Here is a 24,192-nt window from a genome sequence, read left to right on the forward strand (position 1 = left end):
TTTGATGTTATGAGTCAAGCCATCATATGCTGTTCTTATCATTGAGTGTTCATGTTTATGTTAAGGATCTCTTCTCCTATCATGTAATTTGGATTTGAGCTGTCTTAGGTTTTCTTGACCTTTCGTCACCTCTATCGATCTTATCAGGTAGTTTTAGTGTTCTCTGGAGAAGAAATGATTATGTGAAGTTTAGGGTCTCTAGTACTGCAATAGATTCTTCCGTTGGCAGAGAAAAAATGAGGCAAGGATTTTCTCAGATCCAGTTTGGATATCAGTTAACCTTTGTCAATCTAATGATTTTAATGATCCAATGTGTTTCATAGAACATAAGTGGGTTGTGATGAATTTTAGATGTAATGGAGAATTTATAACTAAAGGCGAAAAGAATTATATTATATGTGGCCATCAAACGTGCACGACCGTAAAAGATTTTTTTTTTTTTTTTTTTTTGTTGAGTCGTTTATTTGCTATAGACTCAAAAAATGTTGTGCTTTGATTTGTAATGTTCTATTGGAGTTTTTGTTCAAAAGTAAATTTTCGAATGTTTTAGTTGTATGGTGTTATCAAGTGATCCTTGAGATTGGTAATTTTGTTTATTTACGTATGGTTCTCTTGTAATATCCATTTTAAAGATTGCATGTAATAGAATATTGGTGTATTTCTAAGTTCGAAAGGGTTGGTTGTCTGAATCAATCAGGATCGTTGTTTTCCAAGGAAAGAGTGTATTATTCTCGAACGCGGCCTTTTTTCACCTTTGACGTAACATTCAATACGATATAACAGACGTAAAACACTATGACATAACGTAGAGCAGTCAGTATACGGACTACGGAATCAATAAAACCACGTACCTCCCAATTACTGTTGGAGCTCCCTTTTCCTCACCCGCACCACCAATCCACCTTTCATCCTCAGCAGCATCGAGAATTCCACCTCCCTCTCTCGTCCTTTGTCCATCACCTCCATCTCGAACCTCTCCATCACGCTCGCCACCACCGCCTTCATCTGCGTGTACGCCATCTCCTTCCCCAGGCACGTCCTCGGCCCCGCGTGGAACACCACGAACCGGAACGGGCTCACCGGTCGGAAAGCCCCCTCCTTGTCCAGCCACCGCTCCGGCTTAAACTCCCCCCAATCGGCGCCCCATATCCCCTCCATCCTTCCCATAGCGTACGTGTTGTACGTCACCGACATCCCTGCCCGCACCGCCGTCCCGTCCGGCAGCACATCGTCCGCCTCCGCCCGCCGCGGCTGTAGCACCACTGGCGGGTACAGCCGCAGCGACTCCGACACCGCCGCGTGCAGGTAGTCCATCTCTCTCAGCTCGTCCAGCGTCAGCGTCCCCGCCCGGTTTCCGTGCCGCGTCCGCACGGCGCCGATCTCGGCCAGGATCCTCTGCTCCACCGCCGGCCGCGTGGAGACGAGCCAGAAGAGCCACGCCATGGCGGATGACGTCGTGTCCCGCCCGGCCAGCACGAAGCTTGCGACGATGTCCCGGAGGAACTCGTCCGAGAAGTCGTCGTCCTCGGCGATGAACCGCGAGAGGAGGTCGCTGCTGTTCCTGATCTCCTCCGCCGTCCGGGCCTTCCGCTCCCTGACCACCCTCATCGCGAAGTCGTCGATGACGGAGACGTCTCTTTTGAGCTGCCTCTCCGACCCCAGGTTGAGCGCTCTACGGAGCCTCCACAACAGCCGCGGCTGCCGGAAACGGCTGATGCATATAGCGGTCGCGGACTCGAAGGCGCGGAAGAACTCGTCGCATGAGTCGTCGCCGGCGAGCCGGGCGGGGTCGACGTCGAACGCGACCTTGCAGACGTTGTCGAAGGCGAGGCGGTCGAGGAGGTCCTGGAGGTCGACCACCTCGTCGTTGGCAGCTGCGCGAGCGAGGCGCGGGATGAGGCGGTCGGCGACCTCGAGGTGGACGTTCCCGAGGATGAAGGAGCGGATGGTCTTGGTGTTGAACTCGAGGCTGGCGGTCTTGCGCTGGAGGCGCCAGTGGTCGCCGTCGGTGTTGAAGATGCCGCCGCCGAGGAGGTCGGCGAGGACGGAGGTCTGGTTGTGGCCCTTGGGGTAGTTGTGGAAGTTGGCCTTGAGAACGTGCTCCACGTTCTTGGGGTTCCCGGTGATGACGGAGGTCGGGAGGACGATGGTGTTGGTGGGGCTGGCGAGGATTAGCTCCGCCGTCCACTCCACGAATCGATGGCCGTTCTTGACGATCTCCGAGAAGCTTATCGTCGTCGAATTCTTGCTCTTCGAGGAGAAAGGGGCTGAGAAGAACCTCCGGAGGAAGAAGGTCAGCAAGGCGAGAAGGAAGATGATCAGAGTGGGACAGAGCACAAGGAGGCCGTCCATTTCCATTATGGTGTCTTCAGATCTGGGTTTGGACGCCTTCAAGATCGCAGAATAAATCGAAGAATCCCGAGAACACTTCCTTCGTCAAGAAGGTGTCTCAGTGCGCCCGCTTAGCCACACGATGCCGCGTGTCACGCGGGGGGCGGGGGGGGTGTGGCGGTGGGTTTCTTGCTTCGGTTGGGTTCACCGTCTCCGCGTCGTTCCTGTTCAACCTTGACGGTGGTCAACGACACGTGGAGGTTTCACGACCGACATCAGGCCTGTTTCGGCGCGTAGTTTTGGTAGCATCTGAATCCCCTACAAACTGCGCGGGAAATAGCTTACTAACAAAACTTCTGCCAGTTCACCAAATCTAAAAGCAGCCAGTGACACCTGTGATTAAACTATATATATATATAGCCCACCGCGCTAGGGTGCTGCTGGAACGACTCGTTTGGGGTGTCGCAAGCAAGCGAACTATTAGTGTAAACAACCTTAAGTCGTGGTCTCGAGACCAACGTGACTCGATTCGGATCCGGATGACGGAGATCTTTCTGTGATGCTCCTCCCGACTGCTAAGGTGGTCGATCACGGTGTTCCGATTGGGATGAGATCGCTATTCCCTCCGGGCAAGAACTCCCTGCCTGCGCGTTCAGTAGGGACCTTCGGCTTCGCACCTGCACAAAGGTCGGGTCGGGGAGCTCGGCCCAACCCCTCCGACGATCAAGTTAGTGAGTGATCGTGGGGGGTTCGCTCTTCTTTAGCCCAGTTGTCTCTACTTCTCGTGCACCCCTCTTTTCTTCTCGGCGTGCGAGGGTTTTTACAGTGAGAATTATCGCTGCATGATATGCCTGTCTGCAGGGACTAGGATCATACTTCTGGTAGCGTCTGACATTACCGTTGGCGTGACGTGGGGGATCGAGCCTGGGCCGGGTGTTAATGTACCTCAGTAGGCATTCCGGTCCGCGTTGACCGGGTGCCTCATCAAGTCGACAGAGGCATGATGCGTCACCTGGTGCAGCTAACGTCACGTGAGTCTTATCGCAATTATTACTCTCATCACGAATCTTGACCGTATATCCGCGAGCGTACAAGTGGCATTTTCTTTATTACGCAAAGGAAAACTCCTTTACGGATGACCGTGCGTGCAAGAACGCTGAGAGTTCTTTCCTTCTCTTCACCTCTCGTCTCTCAAGCACAACAATTCAGATGTGAAATGAATTGATTAATTTACAAAAAGTAGATCATCTCGTCACCAAATTGTACTATATATATATATATATACATATACATATATATATATATATATTAATTTTATATTGAATAAAATGTAATTGATTATCAAGAAAAAAGCATTAACTATTTGTTGACGTGATCTACTTTTTCTAAAGGACGAAAAATTCTTGTTTTCGACTCTACCCTCTACCCTCTACCCTCTTCCCCATGATGTGTCATCTGGTCCCATCCACTTATAAAAGTAACTCACTATTAGCGAGTTGTGATAACAATAGTCATACATCAGTCCCATTACACGCTGATCTATTCTTGATATCTTTGCCATGGCAAAGGACTCACTCCAAATATGGAACACCAATGGTTTTCATTTCTTCTTATAGCAATAACAAAAAGACTGTTCTCTCTCTTTCTTTCTGTAATTTCCACAAAGAAATATTTCTACAGCAATACACGTCTTTTATTCCTAAATTCATTTTATTCATGACAAATGCAAATAAATTAATTTCGGAATTCATGATTCTGTTTGTTCCCCACCCTAAAAGCAACTCCAGAAATCGCCCACGATCTTTAATGCTAATGGTTTTCTTACAATTCGACTGCGACAATATCAATCTTTAATTCCTCATTGTCAATCTAGTCGCATTTGTCAAAATTCATGATTCCAACGATCATGATTCCAAGATAATCAACCCCAAAATTCATCTCCCAAATTTCCAGGAAACAATAACTTAAATAGGAAGAATGGATCAAAATTACAGTTCGATACATCTAATTCCTGCGATCAAGATTCCAAGATAATCAACACCAAAATCCATCCCACAAATTTCTAGTAAACAAGAACTTAAATGGGAAGAATGGATCAAAATTACAGTTCGACACATCTAATTCCTACGATCAAGATTCCAATATAATCTACCCCCAAAATTCATCTCACAAATGTCTAGTAAATGATACGGCCTATTTTGGGCCCAAGACACGCCACACGTCAGGTCAGAAGCACACGCCAAGTCAGAACCGTACCAGGAAGCTCTTCTGCCTGTCTCGTCCTGAGAGCTCGGGGTGGTGCCGTTTGACGCTACTTCGCACGCTCCGAGACGACGGCCGATCAGCAGAACCGACCCTCGGGCAATGGTATAAAGCCCCCGTTTGGCCTCCGGCTAGGGAAAAAGTAAAACAATCAATCCTATTCCTGACTTGCTCGTCGAAGGGGCCACAGTCGGGGATCACCCAGCGAGGGTCGTTTTTGCAGGCGAACAACCACCCGCGAGCGGCGAGTGTCTCAACCCAGGGGATGCCATCCACCGCACAAAGGAGAGTAGTCAATTAGCTCGGATCCCGACCAACGCAAACCTACACTCCTTCCTGAGGGCGCGGCCACCTCATCATCCAGCTCACTTCGCAGGAAGCTCCCGATATCGACCCGCGGACCTAGTCGTGCTGACTCATCAGCCACGGTATATTTGTTCGCTAACATTTTGACGCTAGAAGGAGGGTCATGTCGTAGGAGCATCTAGCGGGAGCTCTTCCTGGGGGAGAACCACTGACCGACCTCCCTTCCATCGAACCTGAAAGTCAAGCCCTCCCTGCACCGGGGGATCCCGGCCTCGACGCCAAATCGCTACTGGCGTCTGTTCAACGACCCGGGGTTGTCACCTCCTAGGCTCACCACAGGATCCTCGGCCTGCCCAAGCAAGTGCAGGCCATGGTAGGCATGATGCAAACGCTCACTCCGCTCATTCGTCAGATCATGCGGTTAGTAACTCCCCCGACAAACCCAACTTGGCAGAGGCCGAGCGAGGAGCAAGTCAGGATCGGAGAAGCCCGAGAGCAAGCGACGGACCCGAGAGGTCCACCCGGGCAGAATATACCCGCACCCTGCTAAGTCACATTACCCCACTTCGAGCCTGACACTGTATCATCCAACTCGGTAGACGACTCGCTCAGGGCTCAGTTGTCCCGGGTCAACCAACGCCAGGATGCGTTCCAACACGAGTTTCGAAAATCATGGAGCAAGTCCAATGAAGGCGGCTCAGGCGGGTCCCCTTTCACTCAGGAAATACAGGACAAGCCGGTGCCCCTTAACTTCAGGTTGCCTACATTGGAGACATACGACTATCACAGACTTAGCTGGTTTTGCCTAAGTCGTGCGGCACCCTTGCGTGTCCGTCCTCAAAGGTCAGCCTCCCTGAAGCCTCCCATGGTCCCTTAGGACCTACAAAAGAGAAAACGGGTTAGAGAGAATGCCTCACTCAAGATCCACAAGCAAACATTTCTGAAAACACTTCATAGACAATGCAAATTATAAACATACTTTACAAGCTCTGAACAGTTACACATCAAATGGTCAAAATGGTCCATTATAGATAAAAAATCTCTCACAAGTGTCCACATGACACAATCTTTATTTACAAGCCTAAAGCGGCCAACAAACTCAACTAAAATGGGACTATTAAGCCTTCGGTCATCTCTCTACATGTTGTACAAAGTAATGAATATACCAAAAGACACGGACATACATAAGCATTACATCAACCATCCTGTTTTAAAGTTTGTCTGTGACATTCTCCCCCACTTATTCCTTCGACGTCCTCATTGAAGCATTTGCCGATACTACAACTCCTCGCCTTTGTTGAGTCTTCAATCTTCTGCTCCAGCTGCAATGCGCCTCTTGACTCCCAGTTGCTCTCCGCTGCTATTTTTGAGTAGTCGAACCTTTGATCCGTCATGCTGCTTCAACTTACCAATGACTCTAACTCTAGTGTGGGGTTGACTGAGTTTTGTTGATCCTTATTGGTTTCTATGGATCTTCTAGATGAAGGAACAGACCATCCTTACAATACGCCAGTCTCTCAAATGCCTCATGCTGCTTGAATTGGGTGGATGCTTGTTGGAGCTTTAACGAGAATCACCTCGCAAACTTCTGAAGTTTTAGGTCCTTCATCCACAAAATTTATCGATTGACTCTTCTTTCACTTAGTTGTTACTTCCAAGTAGGTTCGCATCACTTCCGCTTCCGATTGGCATTTCATTGGGAAATGAAGCAGACAATCTACTCTCAGTAGTACTAATCATCGTTGGTGAGGATTTGACAACTATTGTCTTCCATTATCTTTGAAGGGTCTTTGAACCTGTGCAGAGCTTCTCTGCTGGATAGATAAGAGAATTGGGGTACTCGGTTTCGCCCATTCTCTTAAGAGTTGAGAAGGTAAAGGTTAATTGACTTCGCCCGCCTCCTCGAGGTTATACTCCATGCATCGAGCTGGTTACTAGCCTTCGCCTACTCTTTGCTCACACTTTTGAAGCACTTGAAGTGTTTGCACTCCTTGCATTGAGTTAGCTACTGTGATTCACCTTCTCAATGCCATCGAACTTCTGAAATACAGGAAGTTTTCACCCCAACTTAGAGTAAGTCTTTAATAGTTTTGGTCGCCTCTGGGATTGTACCATCTTCTCCATCAACCTAGCCGCATACTCCACTGAGTAGCAAAGGTACAGCACCACGTACTGCCTACTTCATTCCCGAAGTCCTTCACTTTCAGGCTATCTTGATAAGAAGCTCGTTGACACCGATCTTACAAAGTTCCTTAGCCTCTGCCCTTCGGCCTTATCTCAGTACTTGGAGTGTGCCTCTGCATGCTTCACCTCCTCAGCCCCTTTCATGAGCAAGTGCTCTCTCTCCATGAGAGCAAGGGATCAATGACTTTCGCGAAAGTCCCGCCTCTGTGGTACCATGGCGTTGCCATGCCCATGGCTCTACTATCCATTGCCTCGCATCTATATCCCTTTTCTTCACAATCAGTAGATATGTCTCTATGGCACTCCTCCGCGTTCACCTCCATTCTAACTGATGCTTGATTTTGGGTAGCTATGTCCCTCTGGACTAGTCGTCGCTTCCTCGCCCCTTTCGACCCCCTGCTTTAACACATCTGTATTCTCTAAGCAGCTCCTTTTGGTCGATGGATAGACAGATTGCAACTCTCATGCATGGCCTCTGCCATCACGTTGTAGGGTTTGCACCGATTCTATTCTCCTTAGCTTCCTTGGTAGCAGCATTTACTTACTCGATCTTGTCCTCTGACGTGAGACCCGCCGGCATCGAAACTGAAACCGATCTCAATCACTCGGCCCCCAGATTCAGTTCCTGCCTGGGTTGCTCAAGTTCGCTCCCAACGTGTGATCCACCGGCATCGAAATCGAAACCGATCTCAATCACTCAACCCCCAGGTTTAGTTCCTACCTGGGTCACTCTAGTTCGCTCCCGACTTGCGACCCGCCGGCACCAAAACCGGAACCGAGCTTAGTCACTCGGCCCCCAGGTTCAGTTCCTGCCCGGGTCGCTCCAGTTCGCTCCCGACTTGTGACCTACCGGCACCGAAATCGGAACCGAGCTCAATCACTTAGCCCCAGGTTTAGTTCCTACCCTAGTCGCTCTAGTTTGCTCCCAACTTGCGACCTGTCGACATCAAAACCGGAACCGAGCTCAGTCTCTCGGCCCCCAAGTTCAATTCCTACCCGGGTCACTCTAGTTCGCTCCTGACTTGCGACCCACCGACACCGAAACCAGAACTGAGCTCAGTCACTCGGTCCCCAGGTTCAATTCTTGCTTGGCTCGCTCCAGTTCGCTCCCAACTTACGACTCGTTGGCATCGAAACTGGAACCGAGCTTAGTCACTTGGCCCCCAAGTTCAGTTCCTACTCGGGTCGCACTAATTCGCGCCCGACTTGCGACCTATCGGCACCGAAACCAGAATCGTGCTCAGTCACTCGACCCCTAGGTTCAGTTCCTACCCGGGTCACTCCGGTTCGCTCTCGACTTGCGACCCGCCGACACCGAAACTAGAATCAAGCTGAGTCACTCGGCCCCCAGGTTCAGTTCCTGGCCGGGTCACTCTAATTTGCTCTCGACTTGTGACCCGTCGGCACCAAAACTGGAACCGAGCTCAGTCACTCGGCCCTAGGTTCAATTCCTGCCCGGGTCGCTCCAGTTCGCTCTCAACTTGTGACCCGCCGGCACCGAAATCAGAACCGAGCTCAGTCACTCAGCCCCCAGTTTCAGTTCTTGCCCGGGTCGCTCCAGTTTGCTCCTGACTTGCGATCCGCCAACACCAAAATTAGAACCGAGCTCAGTCACTCGGCCCTCAGGTTTAATTCTTGCCCGAGTCGCTTCAGTTCGCTCCTGACTTGCAACCTGCCGGCACTGAAACCGGAACCGTGCTCAGTCACTCGGCCCTCAGCTTCAATTCCTGCCCGGGTCGCTTTAGTTCACTCCCGACTTGTGACCCGCCGGCACCGAAACCGGAATCGAGCTCAGTCACTCGGCCCCCAGGTTCGGTTCCTGCCCGGGTTGCTCTAGATCGCTCCCAACTTGCGACCCGCCGGCCCAATCCAACACCCGAGTCGCATCTCGCTTCGATCCAACGCACGAATCGCATCTCGGTCGATCTGACGCCCGAATGTCGGCCTCGTCCATTATCCAAGTCGACCACATCAGTTTCGACACGTCGTTTTCACCTCGTTGGTTTCGCCATGTCAGTTTCGACACCTTAGTTTCGCCTTGTCGGATTTGCCATGTCGATTTCTACACGTCGGTCTTGCCTCGTTAGGCCCCTACTGCCCAATCAGCATAGTCAATCTTGCCCGAAGCACGGGATGCCGCCCCTCTAAATCGCCCCTCTGACGCGCCACACGCCAAGTCGGAACCGTACTAGGAAGCTCTTTCGACCGTCTCGTCCCGAGAGCTCGGGATGGTGCCGTCTGATGCTGCTTCGCATGCCCCAAGACGACGATCGGTCAGCAGAACCGACCTTCGGGCAATGGTATAAAGCCCTCGTTCAACCTCCAGCCAAGGAGAAAGGAAAATAGTCAATCCTATTACTGACTTGCTTATCGGAGGGTCCACAGCCGAGGATCACCCAACGAGGGTCGTTTTTGCAGGCGAACGACCACCCGCGAGCGGCGAGTGTCTCAACCCAGGGGACATCATCCACCGCGCAAAGGAGAGCAGTCAATCAGCTCGGATCCCGACCAACGCGAACCTACACTCCATCCCGAGAGTACGGTCACATCATCATCCGGCTCACTTAGCAGGAAGCTCCTGACATCGATCCGTGGATCTGGTCATGCTGACTCATTAACCATGGTATATTTGTTCGCTAATGGTAAATAAGAACTTAAAAATAGATCAAAATCACAGTTCGATGCATCTAATTCCAACCCAACAAAAGCGGAAAAAGCATAGAAACGATTAGCAATCGCAGGTGAATAAACGAATCGAGGAGCTTTTATGTAATTAGAGCATAACAGCAACCGAGAATAACAGCGATAAGATCATATACGCGGATTTAATTGATCCTTACCATAAACGATGGAAGTGGAGAAGTTTCGTCGCTATCGCTTCGAGAGACCAAGAGCGAGGAGCGGAGCGTGTCACGGATGCGAACCCCAAATGATTTCGTGGTTGATATACGCCGCCGTGGGTTGCGTGGAACGATCACCCGTGCTCCAATATTCGTGCCGATTAGCTTTTGACGCTTGAGATGCGTTCCCATGGATGTTTGGTTTTGCACCCTCAGAAGAGATTAGTATTACACATAAGTCCCTAAAAATTACTTGCCCATTTGAAAATTACGTCTAATTAAAGGCTCTAATCGAAAAGCTCACCGGCCGTTGCCAGTTGCCACTGACCTGCACGTGAGGAGTTCGTGCTTTCCCCGTCGTCCGTGCCCTGTGAAAACCTAACCCGGGCCTGCACCAACGCCCTCTCCGCCGCTTTCTGACACGACCCACCTCGGCCGTCGCCATCGTGGCTGCCGTCGAGGCCTCCGCCTTCGCTTCTCAGGTAAGCGTCTCTAGAAATATCTAATCGTTGATAAGATTTATGCTTGTATGTCAGATATGTCATTTTTCGTCTTGAATTCTGGATTGATCCGAGAAACTTGATTCAGATCTTGGAAATTTTTCCCATCAGTTTAGGAGAAGAATTGACATTCTCATAGATAGGGTTACCAATTTGTGCGACAGGAGAGGTTTGTGCTGTTTAGTACTTCTGCTCTTCGCCATCGTGGATTTACTCGCCTTTTGGAACATCCACTTGTTCATTTCCTTCAAATTGCAGATTCTTATTCAGTAATCAAGGATTGAAGAATATGATGGCAATGATGGGAATTTATTTTTCTTTTAATACGTCTATAAGGGTAAACATGAAAACATAATGAAACAAAGGAAATAACGTAGAGGTGGTCTTAAAGATAATTCTTTGCTGTAAATTTAACCTATTGTTGAATTCTAAAGAATGTAGTTTTCGGCTTAAGGAGACGATGTTGATGTTAGTATCTTTCGCTCGAATCATATAGTCAATGCAAAAATCTCCGGTAACATCACACGGTTCTATCTCTGTTAGGTTGCAATGAACTGATGGTCAAAGACAAACATCTGAAGCTAAAATGTGCGGTGACTATGGCATTTAGAGCACTGTGATTTGTTGATTCTCTTGCCATAACACTTCACTTGATCAAAACTGTAAGTGCCAGCTAGTGTTCTTTTCTTTTCTGAATCTGAAATAGGAGGCATAAAATAATTGTAACAAGTGTGACTGAGAATTTATCCCTTCTTCATGCAGACGACAGTCTGATTGCCGATCAAGTAAATCTGAGTTAATTTGGAGCGTAGCATTTTTATCTTAATCTGCCTGTTCATTTGTTTTTTGATTCGTAAGCGATTCCATTGTCATCAGGGGGTCTTTCACAAACCTGTTGTTAATGGAGGCGAGGTTCTTTCGGTTCCTCAAAATTGTTGGTGTTGGGTTCAAAGCAAGAACCGAGGCAGAAGGTCGTCAGCTGTTTCTGAAGCTGGGTTACAGCCATGAGGTCGAATTCTCCGTACCTCCAGCCGTCCGAGTCTTCTGCTTCAAACCGAACGTAATATGCTGCACTGGCATAGACAAAGAAAGGGTGCATCAGTTTGCAGGTGCTGTTCGTAGTTGCAAGCCTCCTGAGGTTTACAAAGGCAAGGGCATAATGTACATTGATGAAGTGGTGAAGAAGAAGCAAGGGAAGAAGTCAAAGTGAAGCAAAGGACTTTCCATTTCTTCTTTTAGGTTCACTTGCCTTGTGCTAACAATTTCCATGGTAAAAACTTGTATGAGGAAGCTTCACGAGCTATATTTCCAATCAAATTTTCGGATGATGGTCTTGGAGATGTAATTAACATTAATTCCAAGTAGTTATGTTTTCTTGCTTTCTCTATCTGAATGATCTCTAGTAAACAAAAGCAACCAAGTTCCTGGAATGATCAATTATGTGTTCACTCAATAATCAATTGAGTGAAATATGATAACAGAGAAGAACAGTGGCAGCTTGTTGGGCACAGTGTCTGCAGTCATCTGTCAAGGAATAGATGATTGTTCAATTTAGCTCTATTCATATATATGATTCTAAGCTTTATGTATGCTTTGGTGCTTTGCAAAATATAAGTTCCATCTATTTGATACACCCTTCGAGGAGTGATGCTACTATTGTCACAATGAACTTGCAGAAACAGTAGTTAGCCTATATGATACATTTTGGTTCCATTTCAACCAATGCGTTGAAAGAAAATAGGTCTTTTCAGAAACCAGAATCTTGAGATGCCAACAGCAATGCACTAAAGAATCTATCTTTACTGTTGTTATAAAATGTAATAGGACATAGGTTTTATATTTGAGTCCATGTAGGAGCATTGTGTATATAATTCAATGTAATAAAAATTTTTATTTTTAAAAATAAAAAATATTTTGACTCTTTTTTAAAAATTAAATAATAATATATATGATGAATTTTCAGAAAAAAAAAACCTTTAACGTTCGGTATTCTACGTTAAGTGTCCTAAGCTTAAAAATTTTCAAAATGATACTCTTTTCTAAAAATAACTATTTTAAAAAAAAATTATTCTTGAAAAAATCTTTAACTACTTGATCGTGCCTTTGCCTCACCATTGTCTCTCTTTCGCTTATTGGCGAGGAAGGAAGGAGAAGAATCCATTGTCTCAATTTCACTTATTGGCGAGGAAGAAAGAAGAAGAGTCCGAAGATGACGATGGGTTTAACCAATAGGATATGTGGAGATTGTCACAATCTCCTCTTGTCTGGGTTGGATAGTCTAATTACATACAGAGATTGTCATAACCCTTGTATCTTCTCCTGTCTTGTGTGAGGATTAACGGGTTGGATAGCCTAACGACATACAGAGATTGTCATAACTCTTGTATCTTCTCCTGTCTCGTGTGAGGATTAACGGGTTGGATAGTCTAACGACATACAGAGATTATCATAACCCTTGTATCTCCTCCTGTCTTGTATAAGGGCTAACAGGTTGGACAGTCTAACGGCATGCAAAGAGGTAGGTAGGGCTACCACGAAGATATTTTTTTTTTTAAGTTATAAGGGTAAAATTCTCACAATTAAAGACATACTGTGAATTCGTCCAATTATATGTATACACTTTATTTTCTATTTTAGGGACCGGCGCTTCATCTATTTCAGTATCGATTGAAACACCCTTCTACGTTGTCTCTTTCCCTATTCCCAAACTCTGACCTTTCTTCACCCCCCAAACTAAAACCCTGCCCACCATGCCGGAGATGGCCTCCGCCGAACCTCCCTCCACCGCCGCGGCCCTTTCCCAGCCATACGTCCTCCAACAGACCCTGACGGGTCACGAGCGCGCCGTCTCCGCCGTCAAGTTCTCCCCGGACGGCTCCCTCCTCGCGTCCGCCTCCGCTGACAAGATCCTCCGCGTCTGGTCCACCGCAGATTTCTCCCTCCGCGCCGAGCTCTCTGGCCACGACGAGGGCATCTCCGACCTGTGCTTCTCCTCCGACGGCCGCTACCTCTGCTCCGCCTCCGACGACCGCACCGTCCGGATCTGGGACCTGGCCGCCTCCGTCGCCGTCAAGACCCTCACCGGCCACACCAACTACGTCTTCTGCTGCTCCTTCAACCCCCAGTCCAATATGATCGCCTCCGGCTCCTTCGACGAGACGGTCCGCGTGTGGGAAGTCAAGTCCGGCAAGTGCCTTCGCGTCCTCCCCGCCCACTCCGAGCCCGTAACCGCCGTCGACTTCAACCGCGACGGGACCCTTATCGTCTCGAGTAGCTACGACGGGCTGTGCCGGATTTGGGACGCCGCGACCGGGCATTGCGTGAAGACCCTTATCGATGACGAGAGCCCGCCGGTTTCGTTCGTCAGGTTCTCACCCAATGGGAAGTTTGTCCTCACCGCGACCCTCGATAGCACATTGGTATGTACACGCAACCTGTTCCACTGGTTAATGTTTCTTGTTGTGAATTATTATATGGAGATTGAAAAGCAGCTCCTTTCTTTTCATTAGTTAATATATCTTCATTGTTTGTGTGTTCTTTTGGTGCTGTTTAGAGATTTAGCTGTTGGAATTACACCATTTGAAGATGAACAGAGCTCAATGAGTTCTTAAAAATTTTAGTTGTATTTCTGATCATCTATTTTTCTTGGATGTAAATATCACTTTAAAGACTTGTCTGGCTTGGATCTGAAATGCAATTGCCTTGTCAATTGCACTTTTCGGTTTACTTGTTTGATTTTAGTCAGTATATTTCTGTATTCACATATACAAATATATGTGATGTTATAGATGATACATATGGTCCAGGGGAGCATATATATAGCCTACACAGCCTTAAGTTTGTTTACTACTCAGGCATTAGCTCAGGTGCCCAGGCAATCACCAGTGACATCACTGTAGGATTGAAGTTTTTTGACTCTGACTATTCTGTTCCTGAAAATTGGACTTTGTGGAACTCGAGTTATCACTAATGGGCCTGTTGATTGTATCATCTATCTTTTAGTCTCCCAAAAAAAATCTGAAAAGTTATGATGCTCAAGAGATTGTCTTGCTTCTGGACTTGTTACATAAGATTGGGAGAAGTTGTGCATCACTCGATTTGTGTTATAGATGCCTATGAGACTGTTTTGCTTTTGGACTTAGAGAAAATGTATATCAAAGATGTTATTGACTTTCGTATAGGTTGGTTGTATAATGATGCAAAATATTAGGATAAATGGCACTAGGTAAAACCTGCCTACACCATCCATCTGTTTTGTGTTGGGTGGGTGTTGACACCGAGCGTGGTTGCTTATTGCTAGTGCAACCATATAAAATTCTGGGGGCATTCATGGCGACACAGCTTGCATATTACAACACAGAGTGCTTGGCACAAGAGACATTTCATGGTAACCTAGTACTCTGACGGGCATGATTTTACCCGGTATGACAGGACATAACATAAACACGTGTGAGTTGGAGATGATTCTGATAAGTTAATAGCCAAAAAAGTACCCTTATGAAAGGTTTAATCCATTTTTTTTGGGTGGTTAAAATAACTTCTCTAATGGTCACCTATGTTACTTTGCTTGGTTGGCAGCCTTACAGATAAGGAGGCTAAATTTTTAGTTACTTAGAGTATGATGAGTCCCAATTATTTTTACACTATATCAAAGGTAGTTAAGAGTGAACTTCTCGGAATATGAAGTGATGCGACAATTACCAAGAAGCCATATACTTGGCTTTCTCATGAGAAATTTCTGGTTGGAAATAAATTAATTAGAGAAATGGTGGGATGATTTGTAGAACTTGTAGTCAGATGCTTTGACATATATGCAACAATACTTTCAGGCTAAGTTATTCCTTGCTTGTGGATATCAAATCATATCCATTCAAACCCGGTGTTTGATAAAAGATGGGCAATGCTGTCTTTGCTTTGCTTTACCACAACTTTTTTTTTTTTTTTTTCTGTCATACTACTGAGAATCCAGTAGGTATAATGAAGTCTACTATATCTATTCATCAGTGTAGAGAGGTGAATAGGTAAGTAGGCATATAAATTCTAAAAAAAAGCTTCTTAGAATTCTTTTTAGGTATTTATTGGGTCCCTCCCTTTATGCTTGTATGTGTCTTTCTGTCCATTTATATATATTTCTTGTCAGGTTGAATAGATTCATCCAGATATTTTTCAAACCCATTGTTTAAAACCTTCTAAAGAATTTATTGCTGTTCTGTACTTATGTTTTAACTAGATGCATGTGTTATGTTACATCGCGGGACTAAACTCATACCCAACCATGTAAATTGATGTTACATTCTATTCTTATGTTTTGACTAGATGCATGTGCGACATTACATATTGGGACAAAACTCATACCCAGCAATGTAAATTGATGTTGCATGCAGAGGCTGTGGAACTTTTCGGCAGGTAAATTTCTCAAGACATATACCGGACACGTTAACTCAAAGTTCTGCATTCCAGCTACCTTCTCGGTCACAAACGGGAAGTACATTGTCAGTGGATCGGAAGACAACTGCGTGTACCTGTGGGATCTCCAAACAAGAAAAATTGTGCAGAAACTGGAAGGTCATACCGATACTGTTATTGCAGTGTCGTGCCACCCATCTGAAAACATGATTGCTTCTGGCGCACTCAGTAATGATAAGACAGTCAAGATCTGGGCTCAGCGGAGCGAGGGTCAACTCAAAGACTGAGTTTTCCTCTAACAACCTATTAACAGTTGGATGAATCCAACCCACTCATCTTTGTTATCAATCAGTTGTAGGGCTGGGGTCTGCGCCCCGATTTGTTGTATTAACTTTCTTTTACATGTGATGCAACAATCGTTATCTGGCAGACCGTATGGTCTTTCTAGTCTCCGACATGGGTTATCGTCTAATGGTAGTACAACAGAGCATATCTTGCAGGTTTGAGCTTTGAGCCTATTTCTGTTCAACTTCTTTGCATCATTTCGAAGTTGTGGGATAAGTTGTTTAGCTGCTAAAACATCCGAGTAATCACCATGTCAATCTGATATCAAGCTGCCAGAGTGTAGCCTTCTTTGTTGAGTGGCATTTACTTACAGCTGATGCAGATCAATTCAGTCTATTACTTGCTGGTCTTGGTTGTCCACTGTCATCCTCACCCTATCTATCAACATGATGTTTTCTCTATTTTCGGGCCGCTACTGTATTTAAATGAGTTGATATTGAAGTAGAACACCATTAAGATGATACTGGAAGAGAATAATCTCCATCAGTGGTGCAATTTATTGTTTTGCAATGAAAATATTGGAAGAAATTATATACTTGTGTGTACTGAATATTTTGGCTAACCTTTTAATTCTTAATGACTTATGCTTCACTAAACATTACAAGTCAGATAGATTAGACTATCATACCCAAAAATCATCATAAGCCTTACTACAAAAAAAATTATTTGAATCCTATCGATCAACAAGCGGTGGAAGAAAAAAAAGGGGGCATCAAAACTGTCGACTTGCAAGCAGAATGTGACAAATGATCAGCTACAAATTGAAAGTTACGTATTTTCTTAACGTTGACTAAGTTGGCCAATCATTAAGAGGAATGTTAGCGTCAATCCAAATGATTGTGCCGTCACCAGTGATCGGCGATAAGTTGCAAGTTGTGACGAAAGGACGGAGGAGTGAGTATGGACGGAGAACACGACGTTGTGGAGTTGAATTCGTGTGGTGGCCGAAACTATCACGAAAGGGAGCGGTAATGAGTCAGTCAATCGGCCTCGTGGCCTAATGCGTTGCAATCACAAAAAGGAGACGAAGACGCTCGCCAATGCTCCATTTTAACCCATTCTTCCATTCGCGACGAATGGGTTACCAACCAATCGTCGATTGCCGTTAATTCAGCCATAGTGATAGAGGAAGCGAGGAAGGAGACGACCGCTCTTTTCTGCTTCCTGCAGATTATATATTTCCATCTTCTCCTCCTCGAAGACTCTCTGAGCGTTCTTTGGGTTCCTCCTCTTTGCCCCTTCCTGTGTTCCTGTTAGCTCTCTTCTCTAAGTTGGTGCTCCGTAAAGTATTAGAAGCATTCAGATAACCCGTCGGCATTTGCTTTCGAGATTTGATCATATACAACCAGAAGCTTGAACTTTTGTACTTGATTCAGGTTGTCTATTTCTCTTGCAAAGCAAGAATCTGTCATCACCATGGAAGCATTAGCATCCCCGTGCTACTCTGACATGGTAAGGAGTTCGAGATCGAGTCCTTCTGTTTTCTGAAAGATAATTTACGGTTCCTTCGTTTGTGCAAATGGGCAGGGAATGGATCAGAGCTCCTTCAAGCGGTGGGAGCTGTCTGCTTTAGATCAGTTCAGTGCACAACAACTAGAAGTGGCACTCGGATCTCCCTCCTCTGAGAGCTATACTTCACTCCCTTCATGCCATCCACCCAACGAAATAGTCACTGCGGCATGGCATTCGGACTTACATGACGGTGCTGCAGCGACGGCGAAGATGAAAGCAGAGATGAAGGATGTCCTGGTTCTTGATGGCTCAAAACGGAAGTGGGACATCATGATTCGCCATGGAACCAAGAGACCGAGCATGGGGAATAGCTCGGCCTCCCACAACCAGGAACACGTCATGGCCGAGAGGAAGCGAAGGGAGAAGCTCACGCAGAGATTTATAGCGCTGTCGGCAGTAGTTCCCGGCCTCAAGAAGGTACATATGCTCCATGTCGATTCATCTTTTCCTTCCGATGTTCTTGATTCTGTAGCTTTTGTGGAAGATGGACAAGGCCTCTGTTCTTGGCGATGCCATCAAGTACCTGAAGCAACTACAAGAGAAGGTCAAGAGCCTGGAGGATCAAGTTGCCAAGAGGAATACCGAGTCAGCGGTGCTTGCGAAGAGATCATACGACGAACGCCAACGTTGTGGGTCGCTCCTGGTGGAGATCGAAGCGAGAGTGTTCCAAAAGAGCATCCTAATTAAGATCCACTGCGAGAACCAGAAAGGAGTGTTGGTGAAAGCACTCTCCGAGATCGAGAAGCTCCACCTTTCTGTAATATGCACGAGTGCCATGTCCTTCGCTATTTCTTCTCTCGACATCACTGTGATGACTCAGGCAAGTCTGGTTGGTCTGTTCACAGGCCACTGCTTTCTACACCTCTACACAGATGAGCCGATGGTGGCTGAATTGCTTTCGGGATTAGAATTGTTAGCGCTTGACGAGCTTTACTCTTGTTATCTTCTTGTTCTGCAGATCGAAGAGGAATTCTGCATGACAGCGAAGGACCTGGTGAAGAAGCTGAACTCAGCTCTCATGTGATAGAAAAGAAAGGAAAGGAGCTTTTTTCTTTTTGCTTAAGACTAGGTGATCGGAGCTTATTCTCCTTCCAAAGACATCATTATGGACTTGTACTTTCGGGTTCTTCTCTTCCCCTGAGCTACTTGATGCTGCTTTTGGGAAGAGAGCAGTGAGAAAATTAGTCCTGTTTTCTTCCTCCTCTTTTTCTGAATGCTATTATGGGGAAAGTTGTTCTGCCTTTCTCTTCATGTGACGCTTTTTCCTCCGAGGAGTTTGACAATTTAGATCTGCATCTCACTTCCCAATCAATCTCCAATCATGAAAGGTTGACTGTGATAGGAATATGGTGACTACAAGTTTGTGTGTCCTTTTTGCTTTTGTCATCATCTGGAAATCATGCAAGGCAAACAAACATGATGTACTACTGCAGCAAAGAATTTAGATACAGAATAGTTATCGGTCACCTCTTTGTGTGCTGTATCTATTTCTTCTTCTTGGTTTTCTTGAGTATTAGAGATCTAATTCCAGGCAAAATAGGATACTGTTGTTGACTTTATCTTGATGGTGATAATTTCCTTGGTAGAAGAATAGGATGCCAATCCCTTTCCATCAGTACAACCTAATGTGACTTTAACTTGATAGTCTTTGATCTTTACAGCAATAGTGACTTCATGATCAGTAACTAATGTGATTATAAATGATTGGCGAAAAAGAAATCGAAGTTAGTATTATATTTCGACAAGAATGTTACTCATGAAACTTAATGATATTTCAATCAAAAGTATTTTTCGGATAAAATTTATTTTGCAGAACAAGCATATGAAAAGATCAGATCTCTCAAGACATTAATTATTATGGGGTGGGTTAGGTGGTAGAAAATCTCCAATATATTATTGTCCACATCCCTTTGTTGGTGAAAGCTACTCTTTCCAAGATGGTGACAAATAACTAACTATAATATGGGAAACCTGCCTCACAATCCCCAGAACAATTATCTCCATATGAAGGTGACAACAATGGTGACAACTTGAAGGTGCATTCTCCTCAAGGGGCCCAATATCATGATCATTGAATAGAAATAGGAAAATTGAGAAGATTGACCTCAGGATCAAGTTGAAATAGGAAGAACAAGAACCAGTATTCCATAACTTTGATGGATCAATTTGAGGCTGTGCACTGGCCTAAGCAACTTTTGCAAACCACATTTTATATGTATATATAGGTCAGTATATGAATTTTGCATGTTCTTATCAGTTCTCCTTAGGATTATTCATGTGACCAAGATCACATGGTCAACTGCTTTTGCCCTAAATATGTGGGGTTGATGGTTGAACTTTTGCTTTATGTGCTCTCAATAATTCCTCATTGAATAAATTGATGCTTTTGCTTAGTCTTGTCAAAAGTGTTTTCTTGCAAAGTTGTTGATGAGGAGAGTGAAGCACTAATCATCGGAAGCAAAGATGTGAAGCTAACGGAGAGTGCAGAGAGGAAGGAAGGAGACACTATTGACAAAAGGTTAGTGAATCGCTTGAAGACATCAATACAGAACAGAATTCAGAGATGGGAATATATATGTTGGCGAACAGGTTTCAAGCACATAATGAGAAGAAATGAACCTGACACAAGTGAAGCTGAGTTCCAAGAATGACATGATCTGATGAACAGAAGTTGCAAGTTTTTACATCAGTGTCACACAACAACAAGTGATGCTCAGGCTAACATGGCAGAGGTGAGCAAAGCTACTAAAGTGTGTAGCTCTGCAAGTGGAGGGCTGGGTTGGATTCAATTCAAGGCCAAAAATGCTGCAGCCAAACCAGGAAAGACATGGGAAACAAGAAGATAAGTAATTGATTGTTTATTCTTAAGACTGATGACATCCTTAGCCTGCAAATCCTGGATGTCTGGAATTTCATCTTTCACTGAAAGCTGGGCAGCAGTAGATTTTCTGCATATTTAATGATCCAAGCAGAGAGCAACTGGGGATGTGGAACTACAGATTTTGTGATCTGGCCACAGTTCCTTAGATTAACTTCTACAGTTTCATCAACTTTGGTGTGAAACAAGTTGATTCTATGTTTTATTGACTATCAACTTCATAAGCTTTCCAAAAGGCAAAAGGCATGCTTCAAGCTTTCAAGTAAGAAAGCTTTTGCAATACAGATCAGTGTCAAAAGCCTGGAAGCAGTAATAGTTACTTCTGACCAAACACTAAGGATACCACTGTCACTCTGTAACTGTAGCACAAAGTTCACTGATATTATGTTTTTACTTCATTTCACACACAAATCAACAATTGATGATGGACGCAATGCTATAGCTGGAACAGCAAATGATATGGTCAACAAGGAGCTGACCGACCAACAATAATGATAAATGCGGGCTTTATTGGATTATGCTGGAGATGATACGGTCAATTGGGTATTGACCAGCACTTCCACCGTTGACAAATGCAAATCCCATAACTGGACGTGCATTACTTGGGGGGGTCAGCAAGGTGCTGACCAAACAAGAACATGAAAGCTTTTAATGGTTTATGCTAGAGATGATCTGATTAACTAGGTAATACAGGTTGCAGTCCCATTTCTATTTCTCGCAGAAGCTGAGAAATCCCATGTACTCATGGTTCTTAATCATAGTAATCGACTTCTCAGTGCCAACAACACCTGCCACAGAAATAAATTAAGAGTGGTCAGAGGATATAAGGTATATAAATGGAGAGAGAGGGAGATTAAGATATAGATTTCTGCTTCTTGCACATACCCATGGTTAGAGCGCTGGCAAAGATGACCGAGGAGAGAATGAAGACAATGATTGATGCTCTTTTCAAAAACTTTACCAGCTTCCTGACGAAGAACTGTCCCCAGAAGCCGGCCATCACAGACACAGAAATGAGATAGAGAGCTGCCACAGGAAACACTGCTGTCAGCTTCTGCTCAGCCTAGTGACTTTGCTGAGAGAGAGAGAGAATGCGATAGGTTGACGTACCATAGGGGATGGGAAATCTCTTCAGGAAGTAGAATTCCACCACTGATAAGGATGAGGAGAACATCATCACGAAGGTTGCTGTGGCACTGGCTACCTGCACAGGAATAAGAAACAGAGCACAGCAGATCAAACTTGGGTAATAATAACTCTGTGAGTTCGTCAGACAGCTAATGGCCACATTGTTCTTTTCTTGTAATCCTTGCATTTAAGTTTCGGTTGTAATAAGTTTTATGCGCTGCCAATGACTATCTTCAACTTTAGGTTTAGGAAAACTCGACTAAATTACAAGGCCAATTGTGATGGATCAGTGAGGCATTTTCACGAGAATGTTGCAGACGATTTGGTCCCCAAGCTCAAAAGTGATACTGATCCATCCAAGTTGGCCACAGGGCATTGCATCATGCAGGACGTAATCGATAGACCAACATGTGCTGCAACTGATCGCTCTACGTTCTCAACCTCCAATCGATTCCTTTGCCACCGAAGTGTTTGACGGTGCAGGTGATGTGTCGAGCGAAGCAAATGCAAATGCAAGTGTTGTTGAGTGGAGCAAAACATCGAGCACCTTGGGTTCGCGCACACGCACCTGCGGGATGACTCCGATTTCGAGGAGGAGGGGGCCCAGGATGAAGCCGCCGCCGGAGCCGAGCAGCCCGCCGACGGTGCCGCCGAGAAGACCGCAGAAGGCGCAGAACACCAGCTGCATGCCTGTCCACTCGATGGAGGCCTCGCAGACGGACTCCCAGTTGCCCTGCATTCGCCGCTGCCGGCTCTCCCTCCACAGCTTCGTCGCCTCCCACGAGAACACGCTTAGCGCCACCGGAAACTGAGGGTGATCAACAAAAGAACCTAAGCACGGTTGGAGAAACACATCACATGAATCAGAAACGGGGATCCAATGAGATGAGGTCAGCCACCTGCAAGATGTTTACAACCCAGTAGAAAAGGCTGCAGGTCTCTGAATTGTTCTGCAACAGGACACTAATTATGAGAGCATGGTCCAAAACAAGGCGAAGGAATCTGTCACGATCAAAGGTGAGCAAGCGAACAAAGACAACACCTTTAGGATCTGAAGCAGTAAAAATGAGAACCAGACGACCAGCAGGACCGAGATCCCCTTCCACCTTATGTTGAACCGCAACGCCTCCTTTAGTCCATCGACAGCGTCGGAGTAGAGTAATATTAGATGGTAAACAACATAGTACAAAGGCAGATTTATTTTACTCGTCAGAGCATATGAATTGGCACTTACAAGCATGGATTTCTCCGGCCGATGAAGGAGAGGCTCGCTTGTTGTGTCGATGCCCTCTGTATCGATAAAAAGATGACATCTTTTAGATGACGCTAATGACTCGATGATTCCTGCATGTGTCTACTTGATACATACCCACTTCCTGATTGGATTTAGCCTCCTCTTGCTTCCGCATCTCCATCTGCGCTCGCCGTATTCACAGATTTGCAAGTCAGACAATGACCACACCACAAAACTATCATCAAGAACGGAAACCGAAAGAAGGGATTCAACCTTGAAGAGAGTTTCCTTCTTCCACATCTGAACTCCCTTGAACATTGACCTTGAGGAAGTACCTGAACCACACTTGGAGTTTTATCACCATGTCCATGAAAGATGACGAGCCCTAGGCGAGGACTAAGGACCAACCTATGAAGAGAATTATGATAAGGATGGTGATGAGCCAGAAGGGGAAGACCACGCTGAGCTCCACACCGATGGTGATCCCCAGCATCAGCATGGGCTGGAACAGCAGAGCCAGGTTGTAGTCTATGATGGGCACTTCCTTGGAAGGGTGCGCCACTCTGAGGTTGTACCACACTGATGAAGCCGATGCCCCCATGATCATACCTGACCAAGAACACACAGTTGTCGATCTCATGATGATGACTAGAAAGTGGTCTAGCAGCAGTAACCGTGGTGTCCATACATTTTGAGAGGGCAGCAGCGGACTTGGCATCGAAGCCGACGACAAGGGTTAGCATGGGGACGAAGATGCCGCCACCGCCGACACCGCCGACGGTGCCGAAGGCGGAGCCCAGGAAGCCAATGACGGTGGCCAAGCCGCTCCTCCAGTTCACCTCGAGCTCCTGACGTGTATAGGCAAGGTTTCGTTAGATCCAAACGCCTGCAACGAAGAAGACGGAGAAAGATAAAGATGAACACGGGGGACGGTAACAACAACTCACAGGCCAGACTCGAACGGATCGAGAGGACAGGATGACGTGCTGGTCTTGGAATCCATAGGGAGAGGACGGGCCGTGGGAGATGAAGAAGGTGGAGGCTACAGCGAGGGATGACGCTGCGAGGAGGTATACGACAAAGCTTTTGCTGCTGCCGCTGTTGATGACACCGTACCAAGAAGGGCCGTTCATGCTGCGCCTCTCTCTCTTTTCTCCTGCGGCTTAGCTCCTCTTGTGCAACACCAATAACCGGAAGGGCTCCAAGCCTTTGAGGCGACCTTTCAAAAGGGTTTCTACAAGGAGAAGAATTTGCCGGCGGCTCTTA

General features: G+C 46.1%; 5 protein-coding genes across 8 annotated transcripts; 3 read left to right on the forward strand and 2 right to left on the reverse strand.

Moving 5' to 3' along the window:
- Window positions 1-702: 702 nt before the first annotated feature.
- Window positions 703-2,447, reverse strand: LOC135600724 (cytochrome P450 CYP94D108-like). Its single transcript, XM_065094156.1, has one exon. It carries the CDS (start codon window positions 2,356-2,358, stop codon window positions 859-861), a length of 1,500 nt encoding a protein of 499 aa, XP_064950228.1. The 5' UTR covers window positions 2,359-2,447; the 3' UTR covers window positions 703-858.
- A 7,791-nt stretch (window positions 2,448-10,238) lies between these two features.
- Window positions 10,239-11,810, forward strand: LOC135612721 (large ribosomal subunit protein uL6m-like). 3 transcript variants are annotated; one of them, XM_065109348.1, is made up of 4 exons: window positions 10,239-10,405; window positions 10,967-11,085; window positions 11,186-11,208; window positions 11,300-11,810. In XM_065109348.1, exon 4 carries the CDS (start codon window positions 11,325-11,327, stop codon window positions 11,631-11,633), a length of 309 nt encoding a protein of 102 aa, XP_064965420.1. In that variant the 5' UTR covers window positions 10,239-10,405; window positions 10,967-11,085; window positions 11,186-11,208; window positions 11,300-11,324; the 3' UTR covers window positions 11,634-11,810. The 3 variants fall into 3 exon arrangements, with proteins under 3 accessions (XP_064965420.1, XP_064965407.1, XP_064965415.1); XM_065109335.1 differs by lacking the exon at window positions 11,186-11,208; XM_065109343.1 differs by lacking the exons at window positions 10,967-11,085; window positions 11,186-11,208.
- Window positions 11,811-13,099: 1,289 nt separating this feature from the next.
- LOC135600740 (COMPASS-like H3K4 histone methylase component WDR5A) lies at window positions 13,100-16,342 on the forward strand. The gene is made up of 2 exons (XM_065094157.1): window positions 13,100-13,842; window positions 15,808-16,342. Exons 1-2 carry the CDS (start codon window positions 13,174-13,176, stop codon window positions 16,114-16,116), a joined length of 978 nt encoding a protein of 325 aa, XP_064950229.1. The 5' UTR covers window positions 13,100-13,173; the 3' UTR covers window positions 16,117-16,342.
- An 847-nt stretch (window positions 16,343-17,189) lies between these two features.
- On the forward strand, window positions 17,190-18,937 carry LOC103976010 (transcription factor bHLH25). Of its 2 annotated transcripts, XM_018822139.2 has the most exons (5): window positions 17,190-17,426; window positions 17,551-17,626; window positions 17,702-18,103; window positions 18,159-18,506; window positions 18,645-18,937. In XM_018822139.2, exons 2-5 carry the CDS (start codon window positions 17,591-17,593, stop codon window positions 18,708-18,710), a joined length of 852 nt encoding a protein of 283 aa, XP_018677684.2. In that variant the 5' UTR covers window positions 17,190-17,426; window positions 17,551-17,590; the 3' UTR covers window positions 18,711-18,937. The 2 variants fall into 2 exon arrangements, with proteins under 2 accessions (XP_018677684.2, XP_009389452.2); XM_009391177.3 differs by having other exon boundaries at window positions 17,204-17,626; window positions 18,171-18,506.
- Window positions 18,938-20,924: 1,987 nt separating this feature from the next.
- On the reverse strand, window positions 20,925-24,176 carry LOC103975211 (sulfite exporter TauE/SafE family protein 4). Its single transcript, XM_009390115.3, has 12 exons — window positions 23,874-24,176; window positions 23,615-23,774; window positions 23,335-23,535; window positions 23,200-23,261; window positions 23,062-23,107; window positions 22,927-22,982; window positions 22,735-22,821; window positions 22,592-22,642; window positions 22,261-22,500; window positions 21,675-21,768; window positions 21,450-21,590; window positions 20,925-21,352 (listed from the first exon to the last, which is right to left on the reverse strand). The coding sequence occupies exons 1-12, from the start codon at window positions 24,057-24,059 to the stop codon at window positions 21,273-21,275; spliced, it is 1,404 nt and encodes a 467-aa protein (XP_009388390.2). The 5' UTR covers window positions 24,060-24,176; the 3' UTR covers window positions 20,925-21,272.
- Window positions 24,177-24,192: the final 16 nt, after the last annotated feature.

Source organism: Musa acuminata, chromosome BXJ1-2, assembly GCF_036884655.1.
Source record: "Musa acuminata AAA Group cultivar baxijiao chromosome BXJ1-2, Cavendish_Baxijiao_AAA, whole genome shotgun sequence".
Classification (NCBI taxonomy): domain Eukaryota; kingdom Viridiplantae; phylum Streptophyta; class Magnoliopsida; order Zingiberales; family Musaceae; genus Musa; species Musa acuminata.